We start from the raw sequence: 17,939 nt of genomic DNA, 5'->3' as shown, positions 1-17,939 counted from the left end.
GGGGCCCAAAAGTGCATCCAGGATTTGAGGTGTTGCCTCACCAGTGCCCAGTACAGAGGGACAATCACTTCCCTAGTCCTGCTGGCCACACTATTTGTGACACAAGCCAGGATGCTGTTAGTCTTCTTGGCCACCTGGGCACATGCTGGCTCACCTTCAGCCAGCTGTTGACCAGTCCTAACAAGAAGTGTCCACAGGCTTCAAATACTTGCAGCAAAATTAACCTTCTGCTGCTCTCCACAGCTCAACTGCATCCAGCAGCTTGTGCCAGCGCTGGCCAAGCGTTGTCACCACCAGCCTGTCACCACCATCAGCTCTGAGACTGAAAAAAACCCCAAAACCCTCAGAGCTTATCAAAAGCAGCCTGTGAGGTGACCTCATGCTGGATGAAGGCTGTCCCAGTAATGAAAGGCTGGGAACTTTGAATGCTTTGATCTAGCAAAGAAGCTGAAAGGTGAAGCCAGGGACACTGCAAGGAGAATGGAAGCATGGGATTTGAATGGGCTGGTCATGAGCCACAAGGACAAACTTCCTAGGAAAGCAGGGGGTAGGGAGCTTTCAGAGCAAGCCCAGATACCTCCCTGAAAGAAGAAGTAGCTCAAACAGCACATCAGTGGGGGGGGGAGAAATTCTATGGTGAGGACCATTCCTACAGGCTTTTGCAGGCAGAGGCACAGACACTGTCCCTGGGTTTATTCTCCAGGTGAGGGGTGGGGGGCATGGGGCTGCTGCTGCCAAGATCTGCCAGGGTTTTTTACATTCATCCACAAAATGACATGGGCTGCAGGAAAATCAGTCTTACACCTTGAGAAGCAGGTGCTGCAGAAGTCAGCCCAGGGAGAATTTGAAGGCAGGTCACTCAGTGGAAGTGCAGAGGGACTTTATTTCAAAATGAAGGTGACAACTGAGAAGACCTGGACAACCTGGCCTGAGTTCAGACCCCTCCACTGCTCTGTGACAGGACACACACTGCACATTTCCACCAGAAACAGTTACTTACAGGTACAGGCTCACTAAATAAACTTTTTTCATAGTGTCTTAGTTCCAGTTTTGCTCCTCTGTGGTTGTGCAGGGGAAAAAAAATAAAAGAGAGGAAAAATGCTTCTGTGTGACCCCAAACAAGCATACCCTGAGAGAAATGAGTGTTGCAGCACTTGAGGAGAGGTTTGCACCATGTGCTGGTGAGCCGTGTGTGCTCTGGAACATCCAGCACTCCCACTTTCCTATCTGTGCTTCATGGGGTGAGCCACAGCCACCCCAGGAAGAACTTTCCTGCAGAGTGGGACAATCTTCACTGCTTTGTCACAGGACAGGGGACAAACAGTGACTGTGTCTGAAGATGGCAGATTGCCCCTCCTGTACTTAGGTGAAAATATTACTGATACACACTCCTGCACAGGCGAAATCAGAGGCTCCAGCTGCAAGTTAGCAACCTGAATTTAGCAGCCACCACACAGCAAAACCTCCACACCTCTGCCACAGCTCAGGCAGCTTCTCAGAATGATTCCCTTGCTGCTGCAGGTCCTTAAAATATCTGCTGGAGGTGGGCTGATCCCTTCTCGTTGCTCTGCTCACTCTACCCCACCATGCTGCAGAATCTGCAGAGCAGAGTTGAAGAGAAACAAACTGCAGCTCACTTGGATGAGGCTGTGTCTGTCTCTCCACCTGGGATTTATGGTTCCTCAAGTTGTCTAGAGGAGGATTACAGGCTGGAAGATGCTTTTCCTCTGATGCTACTGGTGTGGTGAGCAGGAGGAACTTGGCAGTGAGCTGGGCTTTTGCAAGAGACACTCAGCTGTGCTGAGTTACAGGCCACAACAGGGGAAGTGGAACAGGACTGTGGAGTACTAGGAGCAGAGCTTATCCTCAGCTCCATGACTCCTCCACCAGGGACTTTGGGAACTGTTTGCACAGAGACATCTCTGAAGCTAAGCAGGAAAAAGGACAGGGATGACACCACCCTTGCCACATCTGGAGTAACTCTCACTCTGCTCTTTTTCACTCGGCCTCATCCCAGCACAAGTGGAATCAGGACACAATCCCAGTCCTGGGGGAAGGGACAGTGGCATTTTGCCCCTCCAAAAACTCACTTTTCACTGCTGGTGGCTGGGGTTAAATCTGACAAATGTCACACTCAGAGAGGCTGACAAAGCAAAGCAGAAAAAGAGCTTTCAAGACCTTCAACTGAGAAACAAAGCAGCACTGTGCAGAAATGAGTAGCCCTCCATTTGTTAGTAATCCCCAAGGCAAGCTCACTGCATGCTAATGCCTTATTAGCTTGCACTTGGTGTTCTCACCACGCTGCAGTTGGAAAGGACAGAGCTGCAAAGGCTCCCAACATCTCCAGAAGTCCCTGCACTACTGCAGTGAGGACCTGCCTGCCTTTTGTTAGCATTTCATCCTAGCAAGAACAAGAAAGACCTGCCTGATGGATGAATGCAGAGAACAACAAACAGGGAATTCATAACCTGGATGGCAAGTTCTGTATGGAATGAACTGAATTTAAGGTAGGTCTGACTGCAGGGGCAATCTGCAGTCTAACTTGCAGTGGGAGTTCCACCGAGTTTCAGAACCCCCTGCTGCTAATATATTCAAGTAAAGGAATAGGTTGGGATGATGAGTGGAGCCCCACCAAAGTTCACTTGCAGATACTCACAGGCCAGGCAAATCTACTCTCTAGGCACTTAGGTACTCCAGAAAGCCAGAGACAGAGAAGGTAGCAGTGTGCTGATAAAACCAGAACTCTCATTTCTTCCTGCCCTGACTTTATAAGGGAGCTAGAATAACTTGTGTATAGCAAATCCCTTCATGAGCTGATAAAGGCAGCAGCATATTGAGTATCAAGCCCCCTTGAGGAAAATTCTGTTGAAACTAGGAAGGTTTTGCCCAAGCTGCAGAATTGCAGCTTCCTAAACTGTACCGACCTATGGTGTGTGCAGTCTGAGAGCCAGCTGCCTGCTAACTCTTACAGACAGGATTTGCTGATGTGCAAAACCTTCATTTTTGATGTATTTCATCTCCATTTCTCATCCCCTTCTGCAAATGCTAAAGGAACAGCATGATCCAAGTCTGCAAAACTACACTGCCACTGCATTTCAATTGGTGGGCAGGATGCCTGGGCTCTCTCCCTGCTTTGCAGACCAAAGGACTCTGAGTATCTTCTTAACTTCTCTTGTTTCTGTTGCCAAATGGCCTGTAAAAAGATATCCTTCACTTGGTCCATTGTGTCTTGATACAGTTTAAAGTCTTCCTCTTTCTTTCTCACAGTAGTCTCCAAAGCAGCCTTCAGAACTTTGTTCTCCTCCAGCTGGGTCACAAGCCTATCAGGAAACAAAAGAAAAACTTTCATGTGAGCTGTGGAGCTTCAAAGCAAATGAGCACAGTGCTGCAGCTCTGGGGAAGAAAACCCTGAAAGGCATCTTCTCTGGTCATGTTATGACAGGCATGAGAAAGAGCAGGCACCGCTTGTTCCTTCTCTCTTTGAGACAGAAAATAGTATCAGATGACCAAGATGCTTTTCAGATCTGTGCTGTTAAAGGGTATAACTTCATTGTCACTAATAAGCTTCTAATCAGCACATAAGGAAAGAAAATAAATTAAAAAAAAAAAAGGCAAAAAGGTGTCTGCCCTGGATGTGTTTTGTGTTGCTGAACATTTGCACTCTCTCAACATTGCACTTGCAGCCCAGAAAGCCAACCAGAGCCTGGGCTGCATCAGGAGAAGTGTGGCCAGCAGGTCAAGGGAGGTGATTCTCCCCCTCTGCTCAGCTCTGCTGAGACCCCACCTGGAGTACTGCATCCAGTTCTGGAGCCTCTGTTACAAGAGGGATATGGACATGCTGGAAGGTGTCCAGAGAAGGGCCACCAGGATGAGCAGAGGGCTGGAGCTGCTCTGCTATGAGCACAGACTGAGAGAGTTGGGGTTGTTCAGTGTGGAGAAAAGAAGGCTCTGAGGAGACCTTCTTGTGGCTTTCCAGTATCTGAAGGGGGCTGCAAGAAAGCTGGGGAGGGACTTTTTAGGCTATCAGGTAGTGACAGGACTGGGAGGAATGGAATAAAGGTGGAAGTGGGGAGATTCAGACTGGATGTGAGGAAGAAGTTCTTCCCCATGAGAGTGGTGAGAGCCTGGAATGGGTTGTCCAGGGAGGTGGCTGAGGCCCCATCCCTGGAGGTGTTTGCAGCCAGGCTGGATGAGGCTCTAGCCAGCCTGATGTAGTGTGAGGTGTCCCTGCCCATGGCAGGGGGGTTGGAACTGGATGATCCTTGTGGTCCCTTCCAACCCTGACTGATTCTCTGATTCTATGATTTCTGAGTGTTTGTAGAATTATTAGGAAATTTCTGTAAGAATGACACAGACAAACCCAAACCTGAGATCTGTGATTTCCACAGAGCTTAACAGGTTTGAACTTCTGAGAAGTGGGAGCAGCCAGTATCAGTGCTAAAAGGACAGCAGGGAATTTCAGCTACTGGGAGTAATTCTGGACCTGCTGGAAAGCAGCTCTGTGGAGCCCTGGTCCACAAGCTGACCCTGAGCCATCAATATGCTTCAGGCCAAGGAAGCTCCTGGGGTGCATGAAGAAGAGTGTGATCAGAACAGTTGAGGGAAGTTCTCCTGCCCCTCTACTCTGCCCTGGTCAGGCCTCACCTGGAGTATTGTGTCCAGTTCTGGGGTCCCCAGTTCAAGAGAGACAGGGAATTAGTGGAGAGAGTCAGGGAGGCTTGTGGAGGCTATGAAGATGTTGAGATGATTGGTGCATCTCTGTGAGGAAGAAAGGCTGAGAGACCTGGGGCTGTTCAGCCTGGAGAAGAGCAGACTGAGAGGGGATCTGATCAATGCAGATCTACAGGGTGAGGGGCAAGAGCCTTTCAGTGACAGAAAAAAGGGGCAACAAGCACAAAGTGGAACTCAGTAAGTTCCATTAAACAAGACAAAACTTATTTTCAGTGAGGGTACTGGAGCCTTGGCCCAGGCTGCCAAGAGCAGCTGTGGAGTTTTCTTCTCTGCAGAGAGTCAAACCTTCCTGGATGCTGTGATCCTGGGCAACCTACTCTGGGTGACCCTGCTTTAGCAGTGGGGTAGGACTAGATCTTCAGAGGTCCCTTCCAACCCCCACCATTCTGTGACTCTGTGAACACAGCATGGAGGAAGGGAATCTATACTTTGTGCTCAGTAACTACCTGTGATTCTAGAGGCAACTTGGACAGTTGGGCTGCAGTGAGCTCCTTCCTATCACTCCCATTCAAGGTGAGTCTTGAGTGACTCGCAGCCTGGCCTACAGATTTAAGCACAAACTGGGGTTTTAGTAAAACAAGCAGCCCTCTAAGGAAACTGTCAGGCTCTTTGGACACCCATGAAGATACTGTGCATGTTATTTTAATCTCCTTTCAGCAAAACGAAAACATGGTGAGCTTGCATTTCAGAGCTAAATGAAGGAATGTCACTGCAGGGGCTTGGACTAGATGACTATTAAAGGCCTCTTCCAACACAAACCATTTTATTTAGAGAAGAAATAATATAATCCAAAAATATTTCAGTGGCCAAACCAATAGGTTATAGAAACAGTAAAAAAAGGACTATTTTGATGTTATCTTGTTACTGTGTTTCACTTAAGGTCATGACAACTGTTGCTTCCTCAATGCCTGTGATCAAGTTTGCTTTTGTAGAGCATTTTGATCCTCATCACAAACACAACATAGGGGAAGAATACGAAGCACTGAAGCACTTCAACATGACTTCAAACTAAGGTTCTAAAACAGGAATGCTCACCCAAAACATGCAACATTACTCCTGCCATTTCAATGTCTTCAGGGCTACAGAGAAAACATAATTCTAATTCACTGCTGGAGTTAGAGATGCAAAAATCTGCAACTGAGCAGTGACTCCCTACAATGGAAGAAGGCTCAGAGAAGACAGGCAAGGATGGTGTGCTTGAGAAATTCAGAGAGGAATGTAAGAAGTAACCACAGCTACATTACAGAATCACAGAATGCAGTGGGGTGGAAGGGGCCTTTAAAAATCATCTTGTCCAACCCCCCTGCAGTGGTGCAGGGACATCTCCAACCAGATCAGGTTCATCAGGGCCCCATCTAGTTTGACCTTAAATCTCTCCTGGGATGGGGCCTCAACCACATAGCTGGGCAAACTGTTCCAGTAGCAGAGGATGCTGACCTTATCCCAGCACCAAGGGGACCAGAGGGTGGCCTTTGCTGGAGAGAAATGGCTGAATCAGCTGAGGAGATGTAAATGACCTTCTCCAAAGGCCAAGCCAAACCAACAGGAGGGAAGGGTAGATGTGGTTCAGCCCAACAAGGAGTACAAAAAATCAAACAATCAGCAAAATCACCTTTGAAGAAAATGGGTTTGACCTGGCTTCAACCCACATATTCCTTTCTGGCAACTCAGGACAGCCAGTGTCATGACAGTGAACATCTAGACTGGTGATGAGAGTCACCTTTGTGTTGTGATTCACCTGCACACTGCAACTGCTCTGTTGTGTTTGTGTTGTGATGCCAGTACACTCCTGTATCACTTTTCCAAATCAAAATCCCACATCAAATACCTTCAAATGAGTAAATTTAGCATTAAACCACTGAACACTCCTCATGTGGAATATCTGAAAGAACCTGGGCAGAGAGCAAAAGGACTCTGACAAAAACATGTGAGAAAAGAGGCTGTGTTGTGTAACCAAGAAATGCTTTTGATCTTTGCTGTGCTTTACAAGGCTGAGGAAAAACCTGCTGCTACTTACCTACTCTCCTTTGGGAGTATTCTTTGCTAATTAGGAATTTGGATAGAAAAATCTATAAAAACCCAACAAAAGCCCCAACAACAAAAAGCATGAATAATTTTAACAAGCAACTGGGTTGTTTCTAGCTAGGCAGCATCACTATTTCCTTCCCTTGCACTGAAGAGATCAGACACTAGATTAGCAATTAGATCAGCTCTCTCCAATTTTGCACTTTCAGAAAGAAAAGAAAATATTATGTTAATTAGTAGGTTCTCTAGTCCCCATTTTATACTCAAGCTTCTCACTCCTCCTGAATTCCTCAACCATCTGGTATGGAAGCACTCAGATAACCTACATGCTCTGCTGCAGAGGTATAGGATAGACTTGTAGACTTGTTTCTTGTACAAACTCCACAGAGCTTGGGGCTCAGCTCTCTTCAAAGAAGGGTGATGAAATAGTTACCTGCTCAAGGACTTAGAGAGGATTTCTCTTTCTTAGTCTCACTGCCAAGCCTTTTTGACATTTGCTTTTAGTCCTTAAGGAAACAGGACTAATGAACTAAATATTTAGTAAGAGAAACCTGTCACATTGGTTAAGAAGAGCCCATTTGTTCCAGCTATGGAATGCCCATCTCCCAGAGGTGAGTTACCTAACAGCTGGTGCACCACAACTTGACCAAAAATGGCTCAGGGCCTGGACACCTTCTCACTCTACAGCTGCAGAAGGAATCTAAGTGGAGCACAGGAGTGATCACAGATCAACACATCAACTCTTCACCAAGTTGTTTGAAAGCCTCAGAACACCAAAATTCAGTTGAACTCCTCACCTAGAGCACTCTGTCCAGCTCTGGAGTCCTCAGCACAGGAAGGACATAGACCTGCTGAAGTGAGTCCAGAGGAGGTCACCAAAATGACCAGAGGGCTGGAAGCCCTCTGCTATGAGGATAGGCTGAGAGAGTTGGAGTTGTTCATCCTGGAAAAGGCTGCATGGAGACCTTCTTGTAGCCTTTCACCACCTAAAAGGGCCTGTCAGAAAGATGGGGACAGACTTTTTGCAGGTCCTGTTGTGGCAGGACAAGGGGTGATGGTTTTAAACTGAAAGACTAGATCTGGACCAGAGAGAAGGAAGGTATTTTTTACACTGAGAGTGGTGAAACACTGACCCAGGTTGCCCAGATCCCTGGAAACATTCAAGGTTAGATTGGATGATGAGTTTCTGAGCAACCTGATCAAGCTGAAGATGTCCCTGCTCATTGCAGGGGCATTGGACAAGATGACCTTCAGAGTTTCATAACAACCCAAATCATTCTATGACTCCACAATATTTCATAGAGAGAAGTAGGTCTGAAGCAATCATTCAGGCCCCATTCAGGAAAAAGCCTCCTCTGAATCCTGTTCCTGTAAACCTAAATCTCTCTATGTGCTGGATGGCTGAACATCATGCAGATGTTACAGTGGTGACTCTAGCCCTCCTGCACAAACTGAGATCATAGTGAATAGCAGCATCCATTTTTTTGCATCAGTGTCCTGCTCCAGAGAGAATTTCTTGTCAAACATGCGTGTGACCAAGAGGAGTATGATGGGAGATGCAGAGAAAGCTGCTGAGCTGCAGGGCAGTCCTCTTAGGACCAAGAGCATGCATTTCAGCAAGGAGCAGGTCAAGAGCTTGTAAAGGTCTCTGGATGAGGCTTGTGACCTCTCTGATCACTGTAACTCAGTCTGATGGAATCCTAGTATTTGCCAAATTGAAATTCCTCCTGCTACTGTTCACATCCTGGCACTTAAAGTCTTTTCACTTTATGAAAATACACATAAAAAGGGAAACCAGTGTAAAAGCTTCCTTAAGACTATTTGCCATTTTATTGGTTTAGACACTTTACAGAATCAGAGTCCTTAGGCAATAAAAGGATCTGATCAGGGAAATAAAAATTTAACATCCACCATGAATTCTCTCCTCCTTTAACTATGCCAGTGAGGCTTTCATATTTATAGCAGGAGATTATCAGGTCCATGAGATAATAAATTACACCAGATCTAATTACTTCATCACCAGCAATAGTTTTTCATAGGCACTGACAGGTCTTAAATTGGGATGCGTCCTTTAATTCTGCTCTTAACCTTCAGATGAATCCCTCAGGCAGAAGTGCAAAGGGAACACAGCAATGGTGACAACAAGGAGCAGGGTCAAGATTTTCCATAGGCTGTCATCCCATCAAAGCAACATCTTGCCAAAGCCTTGGTCTCACTTAAATCTGTGGCAAAATCCTTTTGGCCAAGTGGGGTGAGTATTTCACCTTTAGTGGACCACTGGTCTCAGTAGGTCCAAATCACCGCGTGGAAGGTCAAGCACTTGAAGTTTTGGTATCACAGTCTCACAGTGTATCAGAGGTTGGAAGGGACCTCCAGAGATCATCAGGTTCAACCCCTGCCAGAGCAGCATCACCCAGGGGAGTCTGCACAGGAATGCATCCAGGTGGGGTTGGAAAGTCTCCAGAGAAGGAGACTCCACAACCCCCCTGGGCAGCCTGTTCCAGGGCTCTGTCACCCTCACTGGAAAGAAGTTTCTCCTCATGTTGAGGTGAAATCTTCTATGTTCAAATTTGAACCCATTGTTCCTTGTCTTATCACTGTGAACCACCCAAAAGAGCCTGGCCCCCTCCTCCTGACACCCACCCCTCAGCTATTGATAGACATTGATCAGATCCCCTCTCAGCCTTCTCTTCTCCAGACTAAACAGCCCCAGGGCTCTCAGTCTCTCTTCACAGGGGAGATGCTCAAGTCCCCTAAGCATCCTCCTGGCTCTCTGTTGGACTCTCTCCAGCAGGTCTCTGTCTCTCTTGAACTGGGGAGCCCCAAACTGGATGCAGTATTGCAGGTGTGATCTCAGCAGAGCAGAGTAGAGAAGTAGAAGAACTTCCCTAGATCTGCTGGACACCTTTCTTGCTGCACCCCAGGATCCCATTAGCTCTCTTGGCCACAGGATCACATTGTTGTTCCATGGAGAACTTGCTGTCCACCAACACTCCAAGGTCTTTCTCTGTGGAGCTGCTTTCCAGCAGGGCAGCCCCTAACATCTACTGGTGCTGGTAGATAGGAACCAAAAATGTTCTTGCTCTTTGTTAACCACTGAGGTGGGAGGGGGGACATAGGTGTAGTTCAGTGCTCCACCTCACCTGTTTTGCTCCTCAGGTGTGGCCTCTGTCCATTTGTGTTCCACCCAGGATCCATTTGCAGTTTTTCAAGCTGCTGTTCCAAAGTGACACGTCGCTGCTGCTCTTCCTGAAGTCTCTTCTCAGCTTCCAAGAGTTGATCACTGCCTTCCTCCACCCTGAGAAGCAAAAAAGAATAGTTCACCTCATTTATGTCATGACTACTAAGGATCAGTCAGTCTTGATACTGAATCCTGCTTTATGCTGCACAGCTCCCAAGAGAGAGAAGGAGACTATTCTGTGCATCCAAAGGCAGAATCCCAGTGCAGCTGTTCCAGATGACATCCTCCAAACCTGTAGAACAGAATTAACTAATGAGTACAGTTGGAAACAAAGGGTTCCTTAGTGGAGGCTGCCTGGGTCCCTTAACCCTGCCTACTAGTGTGAATTTACTGCTCAGATAAGCAGGCAAGCTGCAGATTGTTGAGGAGAGATCTTTTACTAGAGAAATAATAAACTGCATGGTTTTTAAACACACTGGGAAAATTTGGAAGGAAAATAGTTTATAAACCCACTGCCTAGCATTTGGCTGCTTTGTGTCAGTTATCTACAAGCAAGAAAAGAAACTTGATGGTGCTTTTAATAAACTTGGACATAGGACACTACCTGTGAAAGGAAGTGGAAAAGAAACTGATGGTTCAGTTATGCAGTGCAGAACAGAAGAGCCAAGTGCCTCTTTATTCACCCCAAAGAACATCTTGGAAAATTAACCACACAAATTTGCTGTGTGCCCTCAGATGCAGTCAGTGGTGCATCTCCTGCAGGGCAGCACCTAATAACAAATGATTTAAAGGAGCTGAAAGCCAGAGAGAAACCTGAATTGACTTCTGTGTTGTATGGGGAAGAATGAAAGAATTTTCTTCTTGACCCCATGGGTGATAGCTGATTAGCCCCTGAATCAAGAGGTGTCATTAGTCTTGTTTCCCTTCTAGCTGGTATAGCTAGAAAAATATTACAACTATAATAAAATTGTATCACTGTCTTAAAAACGTGGCCACAGGCAAGCCTCTGACCTCCCGTGGCAGTGAATTACCAGGCTGGTGACACGCTGTGAGACATTGTATTTCTCTCAGTGGTTCTGAATTCACTGTCACTTGACCAGGTGTTGCCCTGGACACATCCACACTAGACAAACAGGGAAGGAAAAATGACAGGATCAGTTGGGTTTTATTAAATCTTCTGCCAATATGAAGAACTTAAATGTTTCTCTAGCTCTTCCCCTTCCCCCAGCAGGGCTCAATCCTGCAGACCTGTCAGTCCCTACTTACTGCTTGTTCTGCTCTGCAGTGATTGTGAAACACCAAAATTCCAGCTGCTGCTGCAGAAAAATTCCACTCAGGTGCCATTCTCAGTGCTCCTCTCTGGGCTTAAGCTCTGCTGACCCCACTCCATCAGGGAAAGGAAGAGGAGAAATGCCTGATTCTTTAACATACATTCCTGCTGAAATATGACTGGATGTTCTATTACCTTGAGGTCTTCCAAGAGTTATTGCAGACAGACTCACAAAATTTACTTTACCTGCAGGAGCTCTTGATAAATGTCTGATAACTGGAGCTGCTGAATCATCAGTCCCTGGCACATTTTACAAGCAAGTGTGCATTTCATTGACTCTGGGCTCTTCATCATCCCATCTCCATGATGGCCCCTGAATTTTCAGCTATCACCCACACCTCCATCCTTGTCTAATTGCATAGCTCTATTAAAATCATCAGGCTTACAAACAGGAATAAAATGCCCTCAGTGTGATTTTCCAGGATTTAGGCCTTAAAAGCACAGGGGTATTACTTTTACCACAGTTACAATAATAAAAAAAAAAAAAAAATATTTTTCTGACTGTGATTAATTGTATTGGGCAAAAGTGAGACAAGGGAGAAACGTTAACTATTGTAAAATAAAGTGAAAATGTAAAACAAAACAAGTAAGAAAACATTGCACATTGCCTAGTGTAACCAAAACACAGATAAAAGTACATCATCCCACAAGCTGGAATATATATTTAAGAATCAAATAATATATATAGTCTCTAACTGGGAAAAGAAAAAAAAAAACAAACAAAAAGGCAAGCAGTAGCTGAAAGAGATCTAAAGAGAAAAGATTTTGCTTCCCCTCCCCTGAAATACAGTTGGCTTTAAATATCATCCCAGATTGAACTGAATAATTGAGGAAAAAAAACCCAAAATCACCACCCTGCTTTAGCTAAACCAGAAGAAATTAATTTAGAAGAGGATACAGTGAAACTTAAAAGAATGGGAAAAGCTTTTGGAACAGCAGTCAGATTATAACTATAATTACAGTATTTACTGCTGATGAATAATATTGCTGCCTAAATATCACCACACACATATAAATACAGGAATTCTAGTTTTATCTGGGTGCAGGAAGCATGAAGATGACTCCATTTTATCTGCCCTTTGTTCTCAAAGAGTAATATTAATAATAATAAAAAAAGATTCATCAGCTAAGCAGGGAAATTGGGCAGAAAAAAAATGTAAAAGCCTCTGTTTTAAGGCAAGGATCACACTGGCAGTGCATGGTGTAGTGTGCTGCATGCTGTAAACTCTCATACACCTCCAGCACTCCTTAATCAGGGCATCCCACAGAGGAGACTGGCAGAATGGGGCACTACCTTTTCTGCAGCACAGTGACTAGTTCCAGGAGCTTGTCTCTTTCCACTTCAGCAGCCTGGCAGAGAGCCTCCTGCTCCATGATCTGTGTCTGCAGCACTTTCAAATCCTGGCTGTCAGTGCCAGAGAGCCTGAAAACAGCAGAAGCATAGAGACTCTGTTTCCCATTTCACAAATGAAAGAAATGAAACAAAGGCAGGATTTGAAAAACATATCAAAATACACTTGTCAGAAGCCTAAGGCAGAACACAGAGCCAGGCTCACTATCTCCCCCTCAGCTCCAGTCTCTAGACTGCAACAGTGAGTTTCACTGGAAAGATCTTTTCTTTTGCAAAGATGTTTTGCCTTCACATCACCCCTGAGAACAAACTTCCACCTCTGATCCGTTCACTATCCCTCACTCTCCTCCCATTGCTACTGCCAAAGCAAAAGGAGTTTGTCTGCATGTGGATTCCCCCAAATCTCCTCCCATTGCTACTGCCAAAGTAAGAAGAGTCTGTATGTGGATTCTTCACAGGGCAAAGCTAAGTTATTAAATGACAGGCAGTCGATTTTCTTCCACTGAAAGACTTCAGGCAGCACTAGAGTACAATGGTTGTTCTTGTGCCTAAGATGTGATGAAAGGAAGGGGCAGTTTTCCCATGTAGCTCATTATTGTACTTCATGACTTCTCTGACCTCTCCTCAGAGAAGTATTCAGATCTCCTTTAGCCCAAAAAGCAGGGAAAATCTTGGGTGACTGGGGGTGAAGTGAGGGAAAAGGGGATTTATGTGGTATAAAACTAGCAATCAATTAAAAAATTAAGATAGCAAGAAGACACCAGAGCTTGTGTCCAGAGGTCTTTGGCAGTAGCAGGTAGAAAGGGTGGTGAAAGCAGCTGTTTGTTACAGAAACAAGGCAGACAAACAGAAGCCTTGATCAGCAACCTGCTCTAGTTGAAGATGTCCCCACTCACTGCAGGAGGCTGGACTAGATGATCCTTATAAGTCCCTTCTAACTCAACCCATTCTAAGAGTTGCCAGAAGCTAGTAGAGCATGGCAGGAACCCTCCCTTGTTTGTGGTGAAGTTTCTGTACATACCTTCCAGGTGTGATGTTACTACCAAGAACAGAAGGTTGAGGAGCTGCTGATTCTACAAGTGTATGGCCCATCCTGGACACTATGCTGGGAGGAAAGAGGCTTTGTTAAGCACTCAGCTCTGCAGAGGGCAGCTCTGCAAGAAATCTGGTCATTTCCTAATGTCTCTGCTTACTGCTGCCTTGTAGGGAAAAGACTCCCAGAGCATCCTAAGTGGGTAGCACAGAGGCACAGCATACACAATAGCTCAGCTTGCTCCCCGACTCCAAAACACGCTGCAAAACCACCTTGTGTCCCTCACAAATAAAAACCACAGCTCAGTGCCTGACCCCTGTGCTTCTGGAGATATTTTGCTGGCACTCCAGACTAGCATTGTGGAGCTCCATGACACAGAGGAGCCATACACCAATTCAAGAGCAGGAAGAGGCCCAGGTTGAGCCTACAGCCACACAAGCAGCCACTCTTGCTGTGTTTCCTCACTTGAGTGCACAAAGCATTCATCTGCCACCTTCACCCATGAGGGTGAGAGACAAACCCAGGTTACTGTTTTTGTTTGATGGTGTTTGCATGTTGTTTTGCTCTCATAACCAACAGAATCCTTGTTCTGCAACAAGGTGCACAACTTCTATTGCCAAATGCCAGTTTTCTGAACCTTTCTCCTTTGTGGAGATGCTCATGAAAATCTGTCAGGTTTGTTAGAGGAGGAGTCGACTGATAACACTAGAGTACCACAGAATCATTTTGGTTGGAAAAGACCTTTAGGATCAAGTCCAATTACTTTCTAACTCTACTAAGTCTGGTGCCAAACCATGTCCCTGAGCACCACATCTCTGCATCCTTTAAACACCTCCAGGGATGGAGATTCAATCACCTCTCTGGGGAGCCCCTTTCAGTGCCTAGGAACCCTTTCAATGAAGAAGTTTCTTCTAACATCCAGCCTCTCCTGGTGTAACTCAAGGCCATTTCCTCTCATCCTATCACTTGTAACTAGGGAGAAATGAGCAACCCCCACCTCCCTACAACCTTTGTTCAAGAGGTGTCGAGATGGCACTTCCAGTCTGGGTGAGTTTAATGTGTGCTTGGGACAAAAAATTCTAATGTGTGTGCTTCTGAGCTTGAGCTTGGCTGCCTAAAGGCAAATCTCTGCAGACTTAGCTCTTGTCTTTAGGCTACAGCTAGTAGAGGATAAACCCTTCATATTGTGGAACATGCAGAGCTGCCTTCTAGGCTAGGAGTGGTTAATCCTGAAATCAAGTTAAGGTTGATAATGACAGAAGTGGCCCAGCCTAACAATGCAGATTTTTACTCTGACATCTCCAAGGGGCTTTAGTTCCTATTTATAGCATTTTTCATTTCATCTTTCCTGATAGGAAAAGATGATTCACTAAAAATGAAATTTCACTAGTAAAATGGACTAGAGAGTTCATCAGCATATGAAAGTTAATGGAATGAGGGTGGGCCTACTGAACAAGTTCTTAGCAGCTCCTGCAGTTTTCAGACTCACCCACTGCCCACCTGACATGTCAGCTATTTTTGTGACAGAGCTTTGTTTGCCACATGTCCAGGCAACAACTCATGTGCTGCACTCAGTGGCTTCTACAAAGCTTTCATCCAACCTCACTTATCCCACCTGCCTTCCTGTTTACCACACATGAAGTCAAAAAGTGGATAAAATACTGATTTTCTTCTGGAGACATGGGAAAGGTGAAGGAATAAAGTCAGTCAGGAGGGCGCAACAGTGGAGAAAGAGAAACTTTCAAATCAAGGATGTTTTAAATCTAACTCAGACACTGAGAACTTTCCTTAAGCTGTACTAATGATCTGTGTAGACCCAGGGATACATCTGACCATTTTAAAGCCAAATTACGTATCTAAAGTGAGGTGGCAGGCAAGTTAAAATTACACAGAAGAAATCAGTGGCAACTTGAACTTGATGAAAAATTTCCTCCTTCCTCAGAAGACACTCTCAAATTCTCACTGTCAATTAGCCCATGAACTCTTTATAACAAAACCAGCATTTTAACTGGAAAGGATGTAATTGCTCTGCTATTATGGTCCCTTTACACAACCAGAGTGACCAAGAGTCACATCAGTGCAAACAAGAACCAGATTTACTGCTGTATTTAGGGTAATTTACATGGTCCCCAGGGAGGATTTAAAAAGGGTGTTGGTGAAGAACAGAGAATGTGATGTGCTTTGAATATTTCTGCATGGAAATCTTACTCAAAGCCTATTTAGTTATTTAAATAGTGTGCCAATGATTTAGTGCTTACCTAAAATGGTGTTTTGTATTATTTCACCACCTCCTCTCAGAAGTCTGCTCATTACAAGCCCAGTTTATCATAAGAGAGAAGAATCACAGGCACTTAAGATAACCACATAAACATTATCTGAGCTGGAGAAAGAGAATCAGCAGTAGTACCACCATGCCAAATGTAGTCATGTCTACAAGTCTGTGTATCTTTGTTCCCGGACCAAAGTCCAAGAGATAATGTGATCAGAGATTCTTATCTACTGTAAACAGGCTGCCAGAGCTGTTAGCACACAGCACGTGTGGTTTGATGCATTGTCGGGGAAAATCATGCTTCTGAATAACTCACACCAATATCAAACATTGACATCAGGGTCTCCTTACCGAGCAGATCCAATCCGTCCACCCTGACTGCTGTCTGATCCCAGAGGATTAAGCAGAGTAAAACCTGGATCTTCTGAGTGCTCAGAAGGTGGTGGATCAGCAGCTCCTGAACTGTTCCACTGATGGGCAGGCTCCTTCTGTTAATGTTGGAGCAGGTTATAACATCCATTACACAGTTCAAAGGAAAATAGCTGCATTGATGCCTAATCCGCAGCTTATGATTATTGCTACAAGCATGCCAGAACTTCTGATTTTATAGGACCTCCTCAGAAACCTTTCATTTGTTTCTATCCATTGCAGGATGAAAACAAAGCTTTTGGCAGGTTGATGGACTGCCTCTCCACTCCTATGCCTGTGCTCTGGCAATGGTATCCCCTTGCCTCTGTCAGCTTGCAACACTAGACCATAAAAGCTGAAATAATTTTTACCATACTAGTCCAGAAGGGGCTAACCTTCCCAATTCTTTCATCTTCACCATGGAATTTCCATATGTCTGAGACCCATCAGATCCATGTCAATAGCCTGGAGATCTGAGAGAGAGGAAGTTCTTGAAGTGATTTACAGTAGGTGAGGTCAACTTACTAGGGGTCCCATCACCCCATGAGGGGTATCATGGCAGTTTGCTGATGTTTGCCTCATCTATGTATGTTTGCTTCCTTGCTTCCTTCAGCAGCCAAGGATGCTGAATGCTGAGAAGTCCCTACTGCAGCCCAACCCTTGCTTCCAGACAGCTTTGTGATGAAGCCACATGTGGACGTGATTGACATTTCTGTTTTCTGTTGCTTAAAATGGCTTGAAGAAAAGCCACATACAAAACAGAAAGAAACTGAAGAGTTACAAGAGAGAATTCCTGCTGCATCATTCCATCAGGAAAGTGTCAGTAGGGCAGATATCAAGCCAGAAGGAAGTAGAAGAGCAGATCTAAAACGATTACAAAGTTAATTTCTTCTGACCTGAAGTGTGAGTTGTGCAATTTCTCCTTCCAGCTCTTTAACCTTCTCTTCTCGTTCAGCCAACCTCTGTCTGAGCTGCTCTATAAGGCACTCTGATCTCTGAAGCTGATTGTTGAAGTGTGGTGGTAACATCTGCTGGGACTCCTTGTACTTCTCATCCTGCTGGCTCAGGCGCTGTAAGATCTCCTGCATCTGCTTCTGTTGGCTCTGATAAAACAGAAACACTGAGTGAGGTCTTCAGTGTGGTGCACAATGATTAAGATTCTTTTTACCAGGGCCTGTTGTGACAGAGCAACAGGTGATGCTTTGAAACTAAAAGAGGGGAGATCTGGACTAGATATAAAGAAGACATTTTTAATGCTAAGGATAGTGAAGCACTGGCCCAGGTTGCCCAGAGAGGTGGGCAATGCTTCATCTCTGGAACCATTCCAGGTCAGGTTGGCTGAGTCTCTAAGCAACCTGATCCAGTTGAAGATGTCCCAGCTCACTGCAGGGGGTTTGGTCTAGATAAGCTTTAAAGGTCTCTTCCAACACCAAACATTTTATTTTTGTTTATTATTGTAACTGGGGAAGACTATTTAGAACCATGGCAGAACAGAAAGGTTCTGCAAGAGCAGGAGAGCAGCCATTTATTTCAGCATAACTGCATCTTTAGCCCTTGCTAATATTCTTGGTTTTGACAAGGCCAAATCCTCTCTGCTCCAGCTACTGCAAG

At 45.3% G+C, this 17,939-nt stretch overlaps 1 protein-coding gene across 1 annotated transcript in view; it reads right to left on the bottom strand.

The window, feature by feature from the left end:
- Positions 1–3,013: 3,013 nt before the first annotated feature.
- Positions 3,014–17,939, bottom strand: part of CCDC13 (coiled-coil domain containing 13) — a 32,595-nt gene continuing 17,669 nt past the window's right edge. Inside the window, exons 9-15 of the mRNA XM_054389954.1 lie at positions 17,225–17,431; positions 16,272–16,408; positions 13,640–13,723; positions 12,562–12,690; positions 9,900–10,054; positions 5,167–5,272; positions 3,014–3,320 (exon numbers count right to left, since the gene is read on the bottom strand). Of these exons, the coding sequence (XP_054245929.1) occupies positions 3,014–3,320; positions 5,167–5,272; positions 9,900–10,054; positions 12,562–12,690; positions 13,640–13,723; positions 16,272–16,408; positions 17,225–17,431 (1,125 nt within the window). The remainder of the gene's footprint in view (positions 3,321–5,166; positions 5,273–9,899; positions 10,055–12,561; positions 12,691–13,639; positions 13,724–16,271; positions 16,409–17,224; positions 17,432–17,939) is intronic.

Source organism: Indicator indicator, chromosome 20, assembly GCF_027791375.1.
Source record: "Indicator indicator isolate 239-I01 chromosome 20, UM_Iind_1.1, whole genome shotgun sequence".
NCBI lineage: Eukaryota > Metazoa > Chordata > Aves > Piciformes > Indicatoridae > Indicator > Indicator indicator.
Note: the sequence above shows the minus strand (reverse complement) of the source record. Positions and strands in the feature narration are given on the sequence as shown.